The sequence below is a fragment of the Vigna angularis genome, chromosome 7 (genome assembly GCF_016808095.1).
Source record: "Vigna angularis cultivar LongXiaoDou No.4 chromosome 7, ASM1680809v1, whole genome shotgun sequence".
Taxonomy (NCBI): Eukaryota; Viridiplantae; Streptophyta; class Magnoliopsida; order Fabales; family Fabaceae; genus Vigna; species Vigna angularis.
In genome coordinates this window covers 26247659-26271003 of record NC_068976.1, presented here as the reverse complement: position 1 = coordinate 26271003, position 23345 = coordinate 26247659, and the positions used below count along the sequence as shown (strand labels likewise).

Genomic DNA, 23345 nt, shown 5'->3' with positions numbered 1-23345 from the left:
AGAAAAATGAAATGAATCGAAGTTTAAAAAAGAAACAAAAACAAAAATTATATGATAGTTTATTAACAAAAACATATTTAACTCTTAAAAACAACTTTAACCTTTATTATATATTTCTTATTTATTTCAATAAATATAATTTCTTTTAATTTATTCGTATTTATTTAAAACAACAACAAACAAATAATTAAAAATAATAATAACAATGATAAATATCATGAAAAGAGTGAAATTTACAATGTGTATTTAATATAAAACAACGCGATAAAAATATCTTATAAATATATTCATATTATTGCCATATTTCTAAACTACAGTAAGACAAAGAAGGATTTCTACAACTTAATTACAAACATTCAACATACAACAAAATAAAGGATTCATTAGAGAAATCTTGTTTGACCACACATAAATCAACATGGTAATCTATACTATCTATTTAAATAAACACAAAACAACTCCAATTTATATATAAAAAAATACTTTTGAACAAATTGTAGTCTGAATCACAATCATAATAACTATAAATATGAATAATATAAATTTATTGTTTAGGACACTAACTTTAGAGTCATTTTGTTGAAAAATAATTTTATATTATTTATGTAAGATTTGTTTTTGTTTTTTAAATTGTTTCTTTATTTTTTAGAGAGAAATAAAGAAGATTCTTAGAGACATATAAAAAAATAACGTTTTTTTTTCATGTTTTAAGGAAGAAAAATAATTGTATAGATAAATTGATTATTTTATAATTATAAAATAAAACTCATTATAAATAGTATGATATACCACATAGGATTACTCTCGATATTTTTTTGTAATAGATATAAGTTTTTTTATGTTTATAATTATTTAGCTTCTTTTTATGGATGTTTGTTATTATTTTTTTTAATTAAATCTTGAGATGATCCTCATATTATGGGAATATTAAGTGAGTTCTCATTTTTTAAATTGTCAAAATTGGATTCATATACTTGTAAAATTAAGTCAATTTTATCTCTTCCGTTAAGTTTTGATAAACGGCATTGAGAGATATTAAGCTATATTTTTTTTTAAAATGGGTGGCATTGTGTATTAAATTAATATGCTACGTGTTCTATAATCAACAATTTCACGTGGAAAAGTGAATTGTTTATGGTCTTGGGTCTTCGGCTTCTTCTTTGTCTCCGGCGTCAATTGCTTCACCGCCTTGCGTTCATCAACTACGGTCAGACTTTGTTGCCTGTCGGGACAGGCACTGAACGCGCAAAGTTGTCGGCAACTGCGAAGTTCATGGATCAGACTCTAGGTGAGCCCGACATTGCAAACCCAACACTCAAATACTCTTCTTCTCGAACTCACTCTCAGGTTAATGTCGAATTCGAAATTCAAATTTTAAACCTTCTAAAACAGAATAAAAAAACTATTTGTTTTTCGATAAGTAAAGTTTTGAGATTTTGAAATTTTAGTGGTGGGACTCCTTGACAGGTTCAAAGATTGGTGATGATTTTTCACTATGGCTCTTGAGACGCGAAGTGGTGGTGCTGATTTGAAGTTCGCGATTTTGGATTTAGGGTTTATTTGCAGGTTTGATTTGCGACTAAAGCTAACAACTTCAACAGGAAAATCTTGCGGGCCAAAAAGGTTTCTCCTTTCTCTCTCTTTCTCCCCTTCATATTGTTAAACTAGTGTCTGTATTGTCTTGTGTTGCAGAGAACCTGGAGCTGACCAAAAGTTTAAAGAAATCAACAACGCATATGAGGTAAAACTACAAATTATTGAACTCAGCTTGCCATTATGCCCATGCCTAATAACAACTTGTCTTCTGTGAATAATTTCCGTTACAGGTGTTATCAGATGATGAGAAACGATCCATATATGACAGATTTGGAGAGGCTGGACTTAAACGTTCTGGAATGGGGACGGGGTAAGTTACCTTTGATGATGTATGATTTAATTTTTTATTCTCGTTTCTCAACGAAGGATTTCTCTGTTATGCCAAGATTTCAGCAATCTATTTGATCTGTTCGAATCATTGTTTGAAGGCATGAATCGCAGTGCAGGCTCCAGAGGTTCTTGTAACGATGCAATTGATGGTGTCGTGGGCAAAACCTGTTTGCTTATTTCCTACACCAGCAATACTTTCCCTTCTTTCCCCGCGGTGGACTCACGATTCAAGGTTTTGTCTGGTTCTGTAATTTCATATTTGTAGTGAAGAAGGTCTGAAGGCGTTTTTGCTTTTGGGTTTGCAGGTCGGGATGTTGTGAATTTTTTATTTTAGCCGACACCTTTAAATTTTTCCTAGTGGAATTAACACATAACTCATTCAATTTAATACACAATGTCACGCCATTTTAAAAAAAAAATACAGTTCAATATCTCTCAACTTCATTTATCAAAACTTAATTAACGAGATTAACTCAATTTTGACAGTTTAAAAAATAAAGTTTAATGTCTCCGTAGGTCCCTATTTTGGTCATGAATTTCAAATAGGTCCTCTTTCTTTTCGGCATATCAATGGAGTCCTTGTTTTTGTAAAATTTAATCAATTAGAGGTCTGTCGTTAAATTGGACAAACGGCCGTAACAGTATTGGTTACGTGGCATGGTCAGTGCATCTACTAAGTAGACGTGGTATTTAAAAGCATTTTTGTATTAAATAAAGAAGAAGGAACAAAAGTATAATCAGTTTTAGGTAAGGGTATACTAGGAAAAAAGAAAAAATTAAAGGGCAAGACGTTTTAATTGAGGAATGCAACTGAGATTGGGGAAACAAATTGGGGATTTTTATTATTAGGGTTCGCGTGAGGGAGGAAAAATCGCGATCTTTGTTCTAGCTGAAGCGGCAAGGTTCGTCGGTGAAGAAGATGTAGTTGGAAGCGGTAGAGTGCATGCAGGGGTTCGTGTCTCGGTAGGTCAGGTGTGGGTCCTTTTGTTGTTGGAAGCAAGAAGGTGAAACACGTGGTGAGTGGAGGTTAATCTCAAGGAAGGTCAGTGTTTGTGCTTTATTGTCTTTGTTTTTATTGATGAGAAACTATAATATTCGGTGGTGGTCCCCCATTGATGTATGGTTTGGTCTCTGTTGTTCATTGCATTTCGGTGGTCCCCCATGTATGTTTAAAGTTATTTGACTTTGTCTGAGTGCGTATGTTTAAAGTTATTTGGTCTCTGTTATTGTCCAAAGATCCAGACCAGATTTACAAAGGAATCCCAATCAACCAAGAACTGGATACCTAGGTAACTTTCTTCAAAACTTCATAAATGTTTATTCATTCCTTGGTAAACTTTATGTTATTTAAATGTGTTGTTTAATTTTTTTTCTAATTTGTTTATAGTTGGTCAGCAAACAAACTCTTTGAAGTAAGACACGTCTCCTAGAGTGGAGAAAAATTTGTTGTAAACATAGACGAGTTCTCATGCTTGTGCAGGAGATGGAGCATCACAGGAATTCCATGTTGTCATTCCCTAGCCGCAATGAAGTTTCTTAATATTGATGGTCAGTAGTTCATTATGGCTTGCTTTCTAAAGTCTACCGATGAAGAAACTTATGCATCAATCGTATATCCCATCAACGACAACAACATGTGGGACCTAACACCATATCCGGATGTCATGCCTCCTAGGAAAAAGGTTATGCCTGGAAGACCTAAAAGGAAAAGAAGACTGGAGTAGTGGGAGATCAGAAAGGATGATTCACGAGTGAGCAAAGGTGGTTTGCGAAAGAGATGCGGGCTATGTAGGGAGGTTGGGCACAACATGAGTCGTTGTCCCAAAGCAACCCAAGAACCAATCATGCCATCATCACAATTATCTGAAGTGTGCATGAATGACCAGGAAGCTCAACTATAGATGTGTGTATGAATGACAATGATGCCAAGTTTAAGGATCTTATTATGTAATAGTCTAAGGAACAATGTTTATGGTTTTACTGCTATGTAATTTAATTAATGACAATGATGTCAACTATGTATTCTTTTGGATGTATTACAATGTTTTGGATGTATTACAATGTTTTGGATGTATTACAATGACCAGGAACTATTTTGTCAATATGATTTACAATATATTACAATTTCCTTCTTTGACGTCTTATATATTACAATGACCAGGAACTGTATTTCCATTGCTGTATATTACAATGGATTGTGATATTCTAACAACAAAATTCTAACAACGCCAGGATTTGTACAGAAACTTGTACTAGAGGAGTCAGTTGTGGTAACCTAGGTGACCAGAGTCAAAATTTTTAATTTTTTGGCATAAATCTAATGGTTTTCACTTGATTTTAGTGTTTAAGTGTGAGTAGAGGCTGGAAAGTCATGTTTGGGCACCCCATGATTGAGGAAAGGAACAATTTTAATGAGATGAACAACTTAGATGAAGCCTTGAAACTTCTGCACCAAAAAATACACTTGTAATCGTTTACAGATGCTTGGTAAACGATTACACGAACAAAATCCAGGATTTGTACAGAAATTTGTACTGGAGGAGTTAGTTGTGGTAACCTAGGTGATCATAGTCAAAATTTTTAATTTTTTGGCATAAATCCAATGCTTTTCACTTGATTTTAGTGTTTAAGTGTGAGTAGAGGTTGGAAAGTCATGTTTGGGCACCCCATGATTGAGGAAAGGAACAATGTTTATGAGATGAACAACTTAGATGAAGTCTTGAAACTTCTGCACCAAAAAATACACTTGTAATCGTTTACAGATGCTTGGTAAACGATTACACGAACAAAATCCAGGATTTGTACAGAAACTTGTACTGGAGGAGTCAGTTGAGGTAACCTAGGTGACCATAGTCAAAAGTTTTAATTTTTTGGCATAAATCCAATGGTTTTCACTTGATTTCAGTGTTTAAGTGTGAGTAGAGGCTGGAAAGTCATGTTTGTTGTCAAAGAATCATTTTCCATTACAATATATCAAAATAGCTACTGTGCATGACCAATTTGTCTAAATAATCACTTTGACTCACTTTGACTCTTATTTATTATGTTTATCACTTTAGTAACATTAAAAGGCGTTAAAAGAAACGTTAAACCAAAAGTCATTAAAACCTGCAACATTAGTAACAATGTTGTGAATAAAATAAACATTAAACAATTTTCAAAAGGCGTTAAAACCTGCAACATTAAACCAAAACCTCAATTTATTATGTTTATCACTTTAGTAACACAACTTCATTCCTTCACATCGTCATATACATAAACAGTTCCATCCTAACAAACCGAAAAACCCTACTAATTTCTTCCTAAGAAAACGATCAACACTACTACATTATGAATTTATAATCCATATTGAAATTACAATAATATTAAGTAAAAAAATAAAAATAACCAATCCTATCAACACCTTCATCCATTTCTCCACAAACTTAACAGATTTAAGCAAATCACTCATCATCTTCGTTCCACCTCCCATTTCTCCTGTCTTTGACAAACACTCATGCTTTTCTTCCCACTTCACATTCATATAGCTTTTGTCATTACTGTCTTCACAACACCATTTGAAGAAATTGCAACCACCTTCATGTCCAGTCTGTGAACAAGAATGCGACTTCTGCACTTCATTATCCATCACTTCGATTCGAAGAAAGAACGCGCATCCTCCCACTTCCAACTAGATAATCTTCACCCACGAACACTGTCACTTCAAATCGAAGAAATAATGGGATTTTTTTCCCTCACGCGAACCCTAATAGTTCGTTGCCCCAATTTGTTTCCCCAATCTCAGTTGCATTTCTCAATTAAAGGGGGCTGCCCTGAAAGTTTTTCAATTTTCCTAGTATGCCCTTACCCAAAAGTGATTATACCTCTGTGCATATGAATTATTTAATACAAAAATGCTTTTAAATGCCACGTCTGCTTAGTAGATGCACTGACCATGCCACATAACCAATATTGTTACAGCCGTTTGTCCAATTTAACGGCAGACCTCTAATTGATTAAATTTTACAAAAACAAGGACTCCATTGATACGTCGAAAAGAAAGAGGACCTATTTGAAATTCATGACCAAAATAGGGATCTACGAAGACATTAAACCAAAAAATAAAGACCCAATTGATATTCTCGTACAAATAGAAGATCATTCGAGAATTTAAACCTATTTCTTTTTGTATGGATTTTGGTTTGATCTCTTATATTCTGTCATTGTTGATTTCTAATAATATATTTCATATAATGATAAACTATTGATTTGTTTTGAAATATTAATAACATTAGTTTTATGAAAAAAAAGTATTGATGACTGTTGCATAAAAATCCAATCATATAAACTTTTTTATTTCTCTAAAAAAAGTTAAAAGAGACTTTATTATTTTTACTCATGAAAATGATATAATATTGAATTCATATATTTCTATTTCTCTAAATTTAAGAGCACGATTAGTTAATATTAATGAAGAACAATTTTACTGTTTTTATATTTACTTTTTATTATTTTAAAATGAATTAAAAAATTAAAAGTTATTATTGAACAAATAAACGTAAGTTAGTGCCGTCAAAATGGGTTGAAATCCGTGAGCCAACCTGGCTCACCATGAGTTTGAGCCGGGTTGAGTTGAAAAAGAATGCAAAATTTTTTATGCGAGTCAATTTTGACCCGACTCACTAAGAACCCGGCTCACACGGGTTGAATCCGTGGTGGGTCGGGTTGGCTCACCAACCCACCAATTTTTTTAATTAAATTAAATTAATTATTCAAATCCTATTTTATTATTGAAATCAAATTAATTAAATTAATTATTCAAAATGTACAACCTTTACTTAGCAATAGCCTTTCCCGTTGTTGTCTCTCCAAAAGTTTCCCTCTACAAATAAAACCCTAAGATTATAGATTGAATAATATTATAGATGGAGATAAAGAAGAAGATACTTCAAGAGAGCATAATACTGTGAATTTATACATTTAGGATTCCAATTTAATAAATGAATAATATTATAGATTGGATAATTCAAAAATATATCATTTGTTTTATCTTGTTTTTAGACCTATCTACAAGTCTGACAGTTTTATCTCTTGTTATATATTTTTGTTAACAACTATATGTAATTTCTTGGTCAAACGATTGTGTATGTCTCATTAAACTAAATTGACAAAATTTTATGCTTGATAGCTTAGAATATATATAATAATATATTTCTTTTGTTTCATTTTCTTTTATATCAATTGGTCAAATTATTATTGTTTCAATTTGATCGATCAAAGTAATATGTTATAAGAATCTGAAAAGAAAAGGGTGAAAAAAGTTAATTAAGTGAGCCAATGAGCCAACCCGTTTAACCCACCAACCTGTAGTAAGTCGGGTCGGGTTCAAATTTTTTCGGTTTGCTAATAAATGAATTGGGTTGAGTTGGCTCATTAAGTGACCAACCCGTGGTGGGTTGGGTCGGATCGGGTCAGGTTACCCGTTTTGACAGCTCTAACATAAGTCATAATTATTCACAATTCAATTATCATCATTTTTTAAATATTTACAACTAAAATTTTCTATTTATATGTCTAAAGGTGAATAATTGATTTAGTATAATAAAATAGTTACAATGAAAAAGTTTGAACTATGATAATAATTAAATAAATATTTTATTTTTAATGATTATTTTAATAAATAAATTAATGTTAATATTTAATTAATTTTGAAGAGAATATTTTTGTTTTATAAATTAATTTTTTTAATTTTTTTAAGATTAATTGTTTTTATTTAATAAACACATATAATAATTATAAAATATTTTGTATTTTTTTTCGTGTGTTAAATTTTTTACTTTATTGTACTGCATTTTTTTATCAAGATATTTTAGGATAATAAAATTAAGTAAATGTTCACAAAATCAGTTAAAAACATTCAAGAATTCACAAATATTTTAACTTGAACATTCTAAAGGATATCATGTACTTACTAGAAGATTTCACAACCATTAAACAAAATAATAAAGTTGTAAAACATACTCAAATAATTTATTCGACACAAAATATGCTTAATTTTTTGTTACAGCAATGATTTTATAGAAAATCAATTATTATACATTCAAGTAATTTTAAAGTTTTATGAATCAACTGTTACTAGATTTTTTTAAATAATAATCAATATTAGACATTTATAAAACAATATTGAAGAGATTTAAGATAAAAAGTAAACAACTTAAAATTAATTTATATATAATCAAATTTGACAAAGTTATTTTATATAACTCTTTTTTAATTCACAAGATTTTTTTTTCTTATTTTCTTTTAAATAGTTGAGGTAATTAAAAAGTTGAACTGACCTGTATTTAAAAAACAAAGTTAGTTTTTTATTACATTTTTATAATAAATTTACCGCATCACTTTATTTTCCCGAAATTGCAGAATGTAAAATGTTGGAGTTACTCTCAAACCAATACTGGGAACCACGGGCAATAAATAATACACTCTTCCTTTCAACATTTTACCTTTCTTTTCCCTCTCCCTCAGTATTCTGGTGCCCATTCATTAAACCCTAGCCACAGATAAACTCCTCCTTCCTCCACCATGCCCTTGTCTTCTTCCGGCGCTTCTTCCGGCGCTTCTTCCGTTCCTTCACTTACGGCTCCTGTTCCCTTTCCTTCTCATACTCCCGGTGGTAAGTCTTTCGTTTCTTCATAACCAGGTTATTAGTATTACTCTAGTACTGTATTTGGGACTATTTGAGATTTCGATTATTTTGATTTTGATTCTTTTTAATTATTTTGACTGGAAGTGAATTTGACCTAAACCTGTTTGGATGTTTGGAGTTTGTTACATCTACCACTTTCATTTTTTTGAAAAGGTTTCTGTCATGGTCATGGTCGAGACACCTTTTCTGATAGATCATTGTTTCTTCTGAAATAATTGTAGTTTGAACTCAGGTTTGCTTTAACTAAAGGTGTTCAACCGCTGGTGTTGTTTTTTTGAGATCTTTGGCTGCAGTTGTATTTTCAGTTAGTTTCAAAACCTTGATGTAGTTTATATACCTTTCCTTGAAACATTTTTAAAAAAAAGTTCAGAAAGTTTTAAAGTAAATTGTTTCACCAGTAAGAATGATTTTTTTAATACAGCTTTTATAATTTTAATTGGCAGCATTCATGTGCAATTGCCTTACATTGCATTTTAATGGTTTTAAACTGTGGCTGTAACTGTAATTGCGCTACATTGTACATGATTTTTTACTCATGCAATGAAATAAAATTTTCTATAAGTTAGCATTAGTTTGTGTAGAAGTTAGAAATAACAACTTAGAGAAGTTATACGAGAGATTTCTAAAGTTAGTTTATAGTTTATGAAGAAAGTAATTTAAATTTTTCCTCTTATTTTTCTTTTATAGAAGTAATTTATGAAGAAGGCTGTCCTAACAGACTCATATTCTATCTACATGTTAGATAAATTATTTGATACTTATACTTTGTATGAGCTTATGTATAGGTCTTGCAATCACATCTTTTCTTTTGATGAGAGTCTTTTGGCATACATCTATCTTAAATGCATGAAGAGATCACCAATGGTTTGAATTGTTGTCATGAAAATTTTCAGGGCATGTAATGTACAAAAATCGTTTGCAAGAGTTTACATCAAGGTCAGGCAATGAAATTCCTGTGTATCAAACCATCAATGAGGGAGTGCAGCATATTCCAAAGTTTAGGTCGACTGTGCGGGTGGCTGGGATTGATTACACTTCCAAATCTACATTTACCCAGAAAAAAGCTGCCGAACAGGATGTAGCTAGACTTGCTCTAGAAGCTATCCTTGAGAAGACCAGAGAAGAAGGACCCTCTCTTGTTAGTGAGGTATGATGTATCACATCTTCTTGTTAGTGTTTTCAATAGATGCAAGACACATATAGAAATTGTGAAGTAATTCTGAGGTGATGTTTTTCAGTAATACCTTTCAACAGTTAAGACACCAAACATTGCTATAATTGAGGTTTGATTTTGCTTACTCTGCATCTAATTGACGAAAAATGATTTGTTCAATTTTGTGAAAATGTATGCTATTTTCCCTTATGATTAGATATAATGTAGTTTCTCTTGTTTATCAAATAAAATAAGTTGTTTTTGTGACATTTGATATCTTGCATACTCTGTCATGTTCAGTTAGTGTACATAAGTGTTAAGATGGTTTCTGCCTATTTTGAATTCTAAAATAAATTTATTTGTTCTTCTGCATGTGATATCTTTTATTGGATATATATCTCTGTAATGATGAAGAATCTTAGTTTTCAGCAGGTGAGGTAGCATTATAAAATAATCATGCGAGTTTGGTACAATTGAAGTATCATGATGATAAATATTATTTGTTAATGGTTTGAATTGAAACTGTATAACCTGAATTAATCATTCTTATATTTGTATCTTGCAAAAGCATTTTCATATGAAGTGGTTCTTACTGTCATAGCAATTTATTGCCAACTTATGAAAAGCAAATAGCTGGTGAAATAACATTGATCTTAATTATGTATTTATGTTTCAATTAAGATTTTTCATTGTTTCCTTTTTTTTGGTTTAGTATTATCATTCAATATTATCTTGTTTTTTTAAGCTGTTGATTTTTTTTTCATTATCTTTCAAGATTTCTCCATTATGCAAGTCTATCGTAAATGAATATGCTTCTAAATTGCATATCGAGGGACCTTCATACAACACTGTTCAGCAACAATTAGGAGGTGTACTTCCGGTTTTCACATCATCAGTAGTTTTCAATGGTACAAGTTACACTGGTGATCCTGCAAGAACCAAAAAGGAAGCTGAGCAGTCGGCAGCACAAGCTGCTATTCTTTCAATTATGGGTATCCTTTTGTGTATGCTTTATTACATATTCTCAATATATTTTATATAGCTATGTGCTTACTTGCTAAATGACCCTTTAATGTAGGTGATTCTAGCACTGGAACTAAGCTCATTGAGATAATTAAGTCGAAGTCTATATTTTATGAAGCAATCAAAGGGAAGGGTCTATTTCTGTTACAGGCTAGTGAAGTGTTACAAACACCAAAGTCAAAAGATATTTCTGTTACACCGGATCCTAAAGAGGCAGTAGTTCCAGATTCTGTGCCTGATAAAAGTGAAGTTAAAGTTGAGCATACCGAGTCTTCTAAAATTGATTCTACATGTCAAAAGCAAGAATCCTCCCTTCAAGCCACCCTGCCTTTGCAACCAGGTTCTGCACATTCCATTGGTAATGATTTAAGTTCAGAAAGGCAAGAATCCTCACTGCAAGCCACCCCGCCTTTGCAACCAGGTTCAGAACATTCCATTGATACTGATTTAAGTTCAAAAAGGCGGAAGAGGAACAAGAAGAAGGCTAATAAGAAGCCACGGTTGGAATCTCCGTAAGTTTCTATAATATCCCATGATATTTTGTTTGGTGTTTCTCTTACTTCCTTGTCTATTTATTTTTTTCAGTTTTTCTACCTGTTGTGTATGTCTCGGTGTTATTGTCCCCTGCAAACAAAAAAGCTATCCGGCATTTAGACTACATGTATCCCTTGTCTGTCCACATTTTTAAGTTTGCATTGTCCAGGTGGATGTTAATGCATTGTCTTGAATCAATTCCCAGTGAGGTGAAATTGCAATGAATATTTTATGTAAACGAGAGCATACATGTTAGTTTTTAGTATCATGCAATATGTAACATTTTATAGAATTATGAATTATGTTATATTATATTTATTTAATAATTCCTAGATACTCGTCATTCTAAAGAAAAATTTATCATCTTACTATCTGATTGAGATCATACATTGGTCCTGGTAGTAAACTAGTTTGTGTTTGTATCATACAGTGAGGGATGATATATAATATTGTTTTGGGGGCTTTATTTGTGACTTGATTTAAAGCCAGATAGATATGTTCATATATATCTGCTTGTCTGTCTTTTTTTCTCCTTCTCTGAATGTGTCTTATGATTAAATGAATGCTGCTCTGTTGTGAAACGTTGCAGGTTACCGATTACTGCACTTCCTATGAACCAAGCCCCTCCTTGCACTTCAGTTCCTTGAACCAGGTTCTCCTTGTTCGGTGGCACAGTAAAAGTGTAAAATCTGATGCAGAAAAAACTGTGGATGTGTTAAAATTCACCGATGTTGTTAAAATTTTATTCATGTGACCTCTCTGTTTTATTAGGCCCTTTTGGTACTTGTTTTGCCTTCAAACTTTTGTTGGAAAAGCACAGGTTTACTCTCCTGGGGCTGTTTAACAATCTTCTCCCGCTTACCTGTCTTGACTAGAAGGTAATTTTAATAATTTTCGTAGGACCGTCTAAAATATATTTTGTATTCTGAAATTTATGTTTTTGATAATTTTGCGTCAAGATTTCTTCATTTATGATATTATAATGATTTTTATATTTATTTTGGAACTACATAATTTTTAATTCTACTATTTAGATTTCAATCATGTTAAAATTGATATTTTATGTTTACATTGTTGGATGGATTTTAGTTTAAATAAATATACTTGTTAAAAGTTATGAACTTGGTAACATTAATGAGAATTTGTATAATAGGGATGATCTGCTTAAAAAATATTTGAATTAGACAATGTAATTTGGTTTCTGAAGTCGATCATTTCTGAATTGATTCTTAACTGCATTTTAATCGTACTAGTTTTAAATCGGGTTTTAAAGTCAATTCTTATTTTTTGTTGATTTATATTGCTTACTGAAATCTTTTAAGAATCAGTATGTTATTTTTTGGATTTTTCATGTTTTCTTTTTCACGTCAAATAGGAAATGATTTAAGAGAAAATTACGCAAATGTTAATTAAGGATTTACATCATATACACTGTTTTTTTTTCCTTCCAACAAAATAGTTTTTAAAAATAGGTGTATCATTTTCATTCTTTCAGTGATATGCTCACTTGCCATACAACTTTGAAAAAACAAACATTAAGGATATTAAACAATTTAGAAATTTTATAAAAGCTATAAGCAAATGAAAAGAAAAATGCATTTGGTAATTTTATTCACGTGTCACTCAATGGGCATACTAGGGAGGACACCAAAATTAAATTTTTTATCACTTATAAATGTGTGGATTTTGCAAATGTCTTTAATATATATATATATATATATATATATATTGGTCATCAATAAATTTTTTATTTTTGTTTATATCTTTTTGTTACAATTGTTAAATGACAACTAAACAAATATTAGCACAGACAGTTTTCCTTTTACTTTTTGTTAGAGCAAAGTTTGGATACCTTATATCATTCCCTATATGTTATCTTTTCTTGATTATTGAGTACCTTTTATAGTCAAGGGTTTTCTTGAACTAATAATTCTTATGCTAAAATTAAAATTCAAATATCTAATTTTTTGTCTTGTATTATCATTCCTTTTCTTATTTGATGATTATTTGATTTAATTATTCATGTTAGAATATGCAATATTATTTAGTAGATTTATTCTTAATTACATATTTATTTCTATTTTAATTGTGATAAAACAAATTCTACGTTTCTATAATAAAATATATATTTATTTGATAAATTTTGTATTCTATGGTTTTTATTAGACTTATATGATAAGACTTTTATTAAGATAGGTTGGAATGCTACTTATCATTATATATTTTTCCAAATCTTTGAATTATTCAATGTATTTTAAAGTAAATTAGAATACTAATTATGTCGGTACAACTTTTCAAATTTTGAAGTGATATAATTTATTTGAAGTAGGTCGACATTCTATTTATCATTATATATCTTCTTAAGTTTTTGAGTAACTAAATCGTACTTTAAAGGACTTTGTAGTTATAAAATTTATTTTAAGGTAAGTTGATTTATCACTACACAACTCCTCAAATTTTAAATAATATGACTTACTTTGATATAGGTTAAAATCCATATTATCACACTTTTGATTTTAATAAATCAACTTATTACTATTGATTAAGGTATGGTTGGACCTTGATTAGGCTAACAAAAAGGTAAAACTCATAACAACTATTATAAATAAAAGTCTAAGGTATAACTTTTATATATATGCACAATACATGCATAATCGTAATTAATGTTTTTTTGCTTGGGCATCTACTTACTTTTTATAGGTACCATCCGAGTGACTTTCACAAGCAACACTTGGATTTGGAAGCGACTAGTTAAAGATCAATCAATTGACGTGAAGGTCGCTTAGAGTTCGATCAGTTGATGTGAAGACTTGCTTAATCCATCTTGAAACATTGACGTCCACCGTGAGGCCAATAACGAGGTTTTCAAACGAATTATCGGTCCCCTAAGTCATCATCGAGAATAATAGTCAATCCTCTTAAATCTCAACTAGGGGACTTATGTTCCTATTATGTTCAATAGTCTCACATTACTTAGGAGTCGAGACCTAAGCCTATTTAAATAATTCTTCCTCCTTCTACTCTCTGAGACGCCTTTTAAGAAAAAAACAGTGGCAAAACTTCATTACCCAAAGCGGATAATACTTTGGAAATGCAATAATTGACTTTAACTTAACGTTATCATTCGACGAACTTAGGATGAAAACATGAAGAAATATACATAAACTTTAAAAATTCAATGAAAAAACTTCTCTTTATGCTAAGTTTATGGAGACCATTTATGTTTGTTGACAAATTAGTTAATTTGACTTTTATTCATAAGAAATTGTATAAATGGTTTAATGTTTTATCTTAATGTATTCATTTAGATTTTTTTTATAACAGATATAGTTTGTTTGTGTTTCATCAAATATAAACTTTGTTTGTGTTTGATATATGTTTTGTATTTTTTGTATTTTATTGTTTTTCAATACATTTTCATATAATAATAAATTATTAATGATATTTGAAGCAATATATTAAAATTTCCCGTGATAATTAACATAATTTTTTTAAAAAAGAAAAAAAAATACTAGAATAATTACTATGATGTCACAAAAGAATAATATAATAAATCGAACCATTTACTTACCAAAACTTACATCAGCATATATCAGTGTAATGTTTTGTGCATCAAAAGATTACATTTGTTATGTGCCAACGTCATTTTATTAAGTACCGACATTAATTTACGTGGTTTACAACAACTCACGTGAACTACGTTTTATTCACCTTATAAATGCTTGTCGAACTACGTTTTATTCACCTTATAAATGCTTGTCACAATGCCAATAAAACATCTAATTAAATTAACAAAAACACATTATTACATCTATCCATAGTCGTTGGTCTGTATTATAAAATCAAGATGAAAAAAGGTTGAAATTTTGAGGATACCATGTGATTACTTGAATAAAAAATATTACAGGGATCATTGAAATAGAGCACTGGAAAATACAACACAGGTATGCTTAATGATGTTTTTAGCTTCAACGTTTTGTTAGAAAAAATTATTTTCTTGTAGTCCGTGACTTTAAAAATCAACATTTTTTGTTCTTATTATATTTTAAAAAACATCCAAACTATAGCCACTAAAACTAACATTTCTAACGTTTTATGTTAAAGAAAATACAAATCAAGACCAATATTTAAATTTTTTAAATAAGATTATGTTAAGCATAATTAATTTTCACATTTCGTGTTATAAGATTCCAAAGTCTATAAAAAACTTAGAAAGTTTTTAAGACTAAAAATGAACATTAATCTAATATAATAAAGGTTTAATACATCATTTGGTCCTTACTTTTAGGGGTTTGGTTCAAAATAGTCATACCTTTTGAAAAAGTTCAATAAGACCCCATATTTTGTTTAAAAATGTTCAATTCGATCCTTTTCGTGGATGCCGTTAAAAACATAACGGTGCTGATGCCACTGTGGCTAAATCTGAGTGAGGTGTTATGTTGGATGATTACGTGACACTGCGAAGTGAAGTGTAGGTTCTTTTATTAAAATCAAAGAAAATTTCAATCTAAAACCTTAACGTTTTAAGAACCCTAAAGTGGAAATTAGAATCAAAAACCCTAAATTGGGGAAAAATCCCCAATCTTTTTATGCATTTTTGCCTTCCTTCCTTCTTCACCAACAGTGTATCATCGAACATGGCTAATCCTTTCACACTTTAAACCCAGTGATCCATGGTTTTTTCCTCTCTCTATCGTGAGTTTCATAAAACCCCAATCTTGATCCCTTTTCTGGTGCGCCGCCATGTTTTCTATCGTGGAGCTCTCGCAAGCAATGGTGATCATTGGAAACATAATGATTTTTGGTTGCGTTCGAAGTGATGGTGGTTTTGATTATGGTTTTCTTATAGGTCTGGCGAGGCACTCTATTTCTTCTTTTCCCTAACAGAAGCTCCCTTATACATTCACAGCGGAGCTCTGTTTCAGGCAGTGACGTTCCCTTGTTAGTGGTCTACGTAATCATGCATAAAAAGATTGGGGATTTTTCCCCAATTTAGGGTTTCTGATTCTAATTTCCACTTTAGGGTTTCTGATTCCAATTTCCACTTTAGGATTCTTAAAACGTTAGGGTTTTAGATTGTAATTTTCTTTGATTTTAATAAAAGAACTGACACTTCACTTTACAGTGCCACGTAATCATCCAACATAACACCTCACTCAGATTTGGCCACATTGGCATCATCACCGTTATGTTTTTAACGACGTCCACGAAAAGGACCGAATTGAACATTTTTAAACAAAATATGGGACCTTACTGAACTTTTTCAAAAGGTAGGATCATTTTGAACCAAACTTCCAAAAGTAGGGACCAAATGATGTATTAAACCTATAATAAAAATATATGTTAGTAGTATGAGTGATATAGTGTTAACAGTTTGACTAATACGGTTAAAACTAATCCTTCATTGCCAAGGTATTTTTGAACGAGTTCTATTTTGTAAATTATTAAAAAAATAATTTCCCAATAAATTAAAACAACAAATTAAAGGAATTTTATACAAAGAGAAATTTTAAAAATTAATTCATACACAAGTTTAAATACTATCATAACTTATGTTCTTACATAGCGAAAGATGTACTATCTGAAAGACTCAAACTCTTCGAAAATTTTCAACTTTCACTTCCTAAATTACTCATTATTCTCTTTTTCAGTACTCGTCCTCTGTAAAACGAATAAATATTGTGTTTGTAGAACATACTACAACGTTCATGTCAACCTTTAACGCCATGGAAAAGTCAAATTATAATTAATGTGAACATAAAAATAAGTTATCTAAACTACTGTTATATTTATACAATAATTTAATACTCATGGGCCCTTACTTCGATTGGCCTGATTTTAGATCCAATGACCTGATGACCCATTTGCCTTGATCGAGGTAATGCTTAACCATATTATGCTAAGTTTCAAAGTAAGTGGTACACCATTAGATTTGGTAAGCCAACATGTACTTGGCTAGATCGCTTAATAGGTGGTTCATTGTTAGCTCTAACAGGTGACGCATGGTTTTAGTAGGTGGCACCTAGATCTCAATAGGCGACACCTAATCCTTGATACATAGCTCTTAACCCTCGGCATATGACACCTTGTCTTGGTAGGCAAGACATAACTCTTGGTAGGCAATATATAACCCTTGACAAGCAGAACATAACTCTCAGTAGGCGGCATATAGCCCTCGGTAGATGGAACATATGGTATGTTCTGTACTAAGCTATTCTAGGACGAGATCAATGTTGATAAGGCTGAAGGGTAATAAGTAATCTATAGTACACCAATCCTTTAGTCTTTTCATGTCTTGAAGGCTTGTGAGAGTTTCAGTAAAGCAATGGTGGTCAACCTTCTTTTGACTTACCAAACGTGATATCGACAACAAGTACTCAATATTCATCCTGTAGAGTTTTTCATAGAAAGTTTGTATCTTTGGTTGTAACCTTATTGGTATAGTAGCCCCCCAACCTCGAGGAGCATAAAAATGAAGAGATTGCAATGGTTCAATGTTGAGGCTGAGGTAGGGAGGAAGGTGTAAGGCTAAGTCTGACATGTGACACATGGAACGAAGCATTACTTCAAAGGGAAGGAGTCGTGACTTTTTTATCCGTGCTGCTTAAACCTTATTCTTTTTGGTCCATTAGGATGGGGCGAACCATCACCAAACTCCTTATAAATAGAGGTGTCAATTGTCTTGAATTTACCACCAAGGTTTCATAAGGTTGCTTTAAGATCGCTATCTTGCGAGGGAAGGATGCATCTTTGCGAAAGTCGAGTAATATTCAAGTGTCAAGGTATGTCCTGTATTGGTTCAAACGTGAGTTGTGGCTCTAGGGAGGGATCTGATAGTAGTAGTAGCACCGTTAGTCGAGTTTCGGTACCATCAGATACAACCTCGTCCCAACGTATGGATGTATGTATGGAGGTAGTTGTAGAGAATAGGGAGGATCCTTCTAAGAGGCATGTCGAGTCTGAATGGGCTAGGAGGGAGGGTACAAGTGGGTGGACCCCTTGGTAAAGTTCCAATATTCAAAGTTTAGGTGGTTTAGGATTTTAAATTCCTGGTTGAATAAAATACATGTTTTTTATAGGCGGTGTCCGAGGAGATTGTGTCTCTAAAAAGGGCGAGTGCCATTAACAAATTTTGTCATGATTGAAAGAGGTATGAGGATGATTTCTTCTTTATATATATGACACTTTTTTTTTATAGTTACATGTTCGTATACCTTTTGATGACTTTACCATGGGTGTCCTTAGGCATTTTGAGTGTAGCTCCAACATAGTTACATTCGAATAGTTGAGGTTGCCTTCAGGCTTTTAGGTTAGTTTGCAAAGTGTTATATTTGTTTCCTTCTCCAGGATGTTCCCTATAGTTTACAAAACGTTATATCTGGTTACTTGACTGTCTTTGGTGAGAAGGCCTAAAGCTTCTCCTCTGATCCCATACTCACAATCCTTCAAAAAAATTAAGTATGAGTTTTTAAAGGTGGTGATCAACCCTACTAGTTAGTCACACTTTTTGGCAAAAATGGTAACAAAAATTTTCCTTTTTACTGGATTACAACCCTCTAAAATACTAGGAATGACCGAATGACATCCTGTCTGAGGAGGATAAGGGAATTGTATGGATCTTGGAACAACTGTAGAATAAGTTGTCGGCTAGAAACATTGTTAGAGTTTACCTGTCAATTAGGTCAGTTACCGAATTGGAAGGTAAGTTGAAGAATAATTTTAACTTGAGCATTTTCTAAACTGATATAAGCATTTTGGGGCGCTTGCAGGTTACATGACTCATCATGTTGCAAAAGTGGGAGGAGATGGGGACATATTTCGTCACCTCAGGAATCAACTGGCCGATGAGGCTAAGAAAACAAGTAAAATTGTCATCCCCAATCTATATGGTGTGAAGGTGGAGACTCATCGGCCTGCAAGTAGCAGTAAAAGGCTCGTGCCCCCTAAGCACAGGGGGTGGGAAAGGACAAGAAGAAGCTGAGGGCAAAACTACTCGGTCCAAGTTGAGATGCGCCTTCAAGGAGCAAGTCATTTGACATAGTCGGCTTAAAAGGTCCTATGGTTACAATATGTAAGGGGCTGATGATCAACCTAAAAGAGAATGACCTGAAGTTGATAGAATAGGCCAAATTGACTACTCTCTTATGAGCTATGCTTGAGTTTCAAACTAGGTCATTTGTCAATCGGTCGGCGAAAAGCAAATTTTTTGCATAAGGAAATGGATGAAGATGAGAAGGTGAAAATGGTCTACGACCTTACAGTTGAAAGGAAGGCGCCAAGGAAGAGAAGAGTTTCTGGGCTAAGCGGAAAAAGGGCTTTGAAGAAGGGATCAAACAGTCAAAGACCTGAAAGACCAAGTGTCTCGACTTTCAGAAAAAGGCCAAGGATAAGTTGAAGGATTTGAAAGAGGAGAACGAAGCCCTAAAGAAGAAGATGGAGGAAGAGAACCAAGGTCGAGAGGTAACAAAGGCCGAGATGGTCGTGTTTCAGAAATACATACTTATGGAGTAGATCAATAACTTTAACAAGGTAATTTGTTAAGTCAAGTTCCTTTACCAGGAAGTTTCCTCGTCAGACGTGAGATTTTTTGCTAATAAGGACATCTTTGATGATCGAATGCTCGAAGTCAATGAGATAGCGACCGCTAAAGTGGTTTAGGAAGTGGCTATAGTAGAAGATGTTGCAGAAGAGTCCGGAAAGGAGACCATCAGGGTCTGTATGTTAGTTGTTGTTGATCCAATGATTGAGGGTGATGAGAATGGAGGTAACAAGATAAATAATTAAGATCAAACTTGTACTTGTAGTTGTTTGTTTTTTTTTGTTGGTGACCGAGCATAAGGCCATAAGATGTAATTACACTTCATTAATAGGATCAACTTTCATCTTAATCATATCCTACTTGCATAACTTGCGTTTTTACTCATATTTTAGTAGTAGATGTCTATTATAAGTATTGTGTTTCTTCCACATAGTAATTATGTTGTAGAGTGTTGGACTCTACATGTTGTCAAGGTTCAAGTAGGTAGGCGGTAGGGAATTGCATGTAAAGTTCATCCAAGATCGCTTAAGTAGATGGTAGGGAACTACATGGAAGGTTCGACCATAACCGCCTAGGTAGGCGACAAGGAATTCCATAGAAGGTTTGACTAGGACCACCTAGGTAGGCGACAGAGAATTGCATGGAAGGTTCAACCAGGACCATTTAGGTAGGAAGTAAGAAATTGCATGGAAGGTTCGATCAAGACCACCTAGGTAAGCGATATGGAACTACATAGAAGGTTCAACCAGGACCGCCTAGGTAGGCAGTAGGGAACTACATGGGAGGCTTGACCAGGATTGCCTAAGTAGGAGGCATGAAACTTACTTGCCTGCAAAATTGTCAAAGAAGTTTGAGTGAAAACCCCTTTTTATTTGATAAAGTGTCTCGTTAAAACCTTCAATGCCTCCATATTCGACCAGAAGTACCCGACTCGAAAAATTTATGTCGTCATAGTTCTTGTCCTAGGGTGGTAACCATATATCCCCTTATGCGTCTCACGTATAATGTACTCAACATGTTTCGAGGTCACACATTTGAGTAAAGGCTGACTATAACCTCTTCTTAAAAGGTCATTTCCAAGCAACATGTAACGAACAACTTTTTTTTACCCAACTTTTGTCTTCCCTTTCCATAGTACCTCTAGTTTTCAAATAACGTATGTAAGGCTCCATCCATGTTGCCTCTCCCATGCCAAATCTCATACATTCATCCACTTTATTAGTGGATGGTGACGATATCACTTGTTGTAACATAGATTTATACATCCCTTTCGTCTTAGTGTTGGCCAGTTTGAAGAACACATCAATCCTTATGTTGTCCCCACAGGGTATGTTCTCGATCTTAACTTAGGTAAAGGTGTTGAGTAGATTCGTCACGAGATTATGGTATTGCACTACAAGTGCATCATCTTTTACTTGGTAATCGTTTATGAGCTGGCCAATTATAAGACACGAGTCTATTCAACATATTAGACAACTCACTCTGACCTCCTTCGCCAGATTGAGGCTAGTTACGATAACATCGTACTTGACCTGATTGTTCGACATTTTGAAGCCAAAATGTATGGATTTTTCAATTAAAATCTCGCTCAGTCCTTTAAGGTCTATGTCGTCCCACACCTTTGGATTGGAAGATTCATTTACATATAAAGTCCACCATTCATCATCAAATTGTAAATCGCTAACGAAATTCGCCAAACATAACACCTTTATGAGACTTCTTGATTTATACTGAATGAAAAACTTAAATAATTTCATATAAATATATGATTTAATCACAATATATGCACTCTTTTTATATAATAAATAACAAAATATTTTCTATCTCTTATAATTAAAATACATTGAATTTTAATTAATATTATTTTAAATTATTTTATTTTACGATGTTTACTAATATCTATTAATAATTAATTATTGATGAATTTTAACAATCATCAGTTATTAATAGATTTTGATCGTCAATAACTATTAATAAATTTTTATTATTTGTCGATAAAATTTATTGATGAACATTTTACCAATAAATTTGTTATACCGTAGATAATTATTAATCATCTTAATTAATTGACAAATTTTTGTAATTAGAAATAAATTTGATTTTTTTTAGTATTTTCTGTATACGATTACTTTAACAGGATAGGTGAATATATGTATTGTATATAGTAATAAATAAATGAGTAAATAATAGAAAGCTAATGACAACTCTAACGAGGAGATTTGGAAGATATGGAGAACTGTGATTAAGAGTTTCCAAGTTGATGGGTAAGAAGGACAGAATTAGACACTCTCCATGAAACAAGGAAAAGGAACTTATCGTTGATTTTGAATGCCAGCTCTGGTTTTTCCCCCTTTGCCCCAAAATTTGAATGTGAAGAACTAATTAACATGTGGATGATCTTCTTTGTGTCTACAAAAGATCTACTTAACTGTATTTCATCAGCAACTACAAACACTCCTGCACCTTGTCTCAAACATAACCCTAAAATATCACACCATTTCCTCAACTCAGTTGACCACACCAATTCCTTCTGCTTTTAAAAATTCACTATATGATGGAATCTGTTCCAGAGAATGTTGACTTTTTTCTTTGCTAACAGCTAATTAATGGAGAAAAGCCAGCTCTTAGATGATAAAGGCAGAAATACTTCACATATTAATTCATCAATGGTGTTTATTATAGAGTTAATTAAGAGATTAGGTCATTAATTAATATAATGTCATTGCATGCCATTTTTAATGTTTTATAGAAATAAGTACAAGATTAGGATCCAGTTAAATAATATATGTGAATCTGTCATTTTATTTCACTTGTTTTAAAATTATGTTTGAGAATATTTATTAGATTTAAAAAATTTATCCTGGTTCCCCTCCTTTAAATCTAATCTACCAAAGATCCTTTCATGTTTGGTTTCGTTTCAAGTAAAAAGAAAGTACATGTTATTGTGAGGGAGGAAAATCATGGATAATATAAAACTCATAACATTAATAAAAGAATAAGAGAGAATAAATTAAAATAATTTAAATGAGACTCTTCTAGATATATATATAGGCATAATTGTTAAATTAAAATTATATTAATTGTTCAATAGCTTTCTTTCTTAATGACTTTGTAAAAATATTTGTTACATTCAACTTCTTGAATATTATATATATCAATCTTTTCAAGACCATGTGTGATTTTTCTTTAACGATGCATATTTTATTATCTCCTTTAATGTATCATTATTTTCATGTATATAGTTATCGATTCTATTTGCATAAGATAAACCACACATTTTATACATATTTAACAAAAGATTTCAATAAAATACATTATGTAATTGTACATTCGTTATATTTTTCTTGAGGATCAAAATTATCTTTATCAACGTTTAAAGACCTTACCAACAATGAATATGTCTTATCCTTTAAGTACATTCGTTATATAAGTCTTCTTTATATACAAAAATATATTTACTTAAACACTCAATTTATAATATCAAA

At 32.0% G+C, this 23345-nt stretch overlaps 1 protein-coding gene and 1 long non-coding RNA gene across 2 annotated transcripts; both read left to right on the top strand.

Moving 5' to 3' along the window:
- Window positions 1-1177: 1177 nt before the first annotated feature.
- On the top strand, window positions 1178-2118 carry LOC128197993 (uncharacterized). Its single transcript, XR_008250777.1, has 3 exons — window positions 1178-1347; window positions 1468-1741; window positions 1827-2118. It is a non-coding gene; the product is annotated as an uncharacterized LOC128197993 (long non-coding RNA).
- Window positions 2119-8383: 6265 nt separating this feature from the next.
- Window positions 8384-12252, top strand: LOC108336337 (double-stranded RNA-binding protein 4). The gene is made up of 5 exons (XM_017572755.2): window positions 8384-8578; window positions 9505-9758; window positions 10540-10756; window positions 10843-11299; window positions 11911-12252. Exons 1-5 carry the CDS (start codon window positions 8488-8490, stop codon window positions 11966-11968), a joined length of 1077 nt encoding a protein of 358 aa, XP_017428244.1. The 5' UTR covers window positions 8384-8487; the 3' UTR covers window positions 11969-12252.
- Window positions 12253-23345: the final 11093 nt, after the last annotated feature.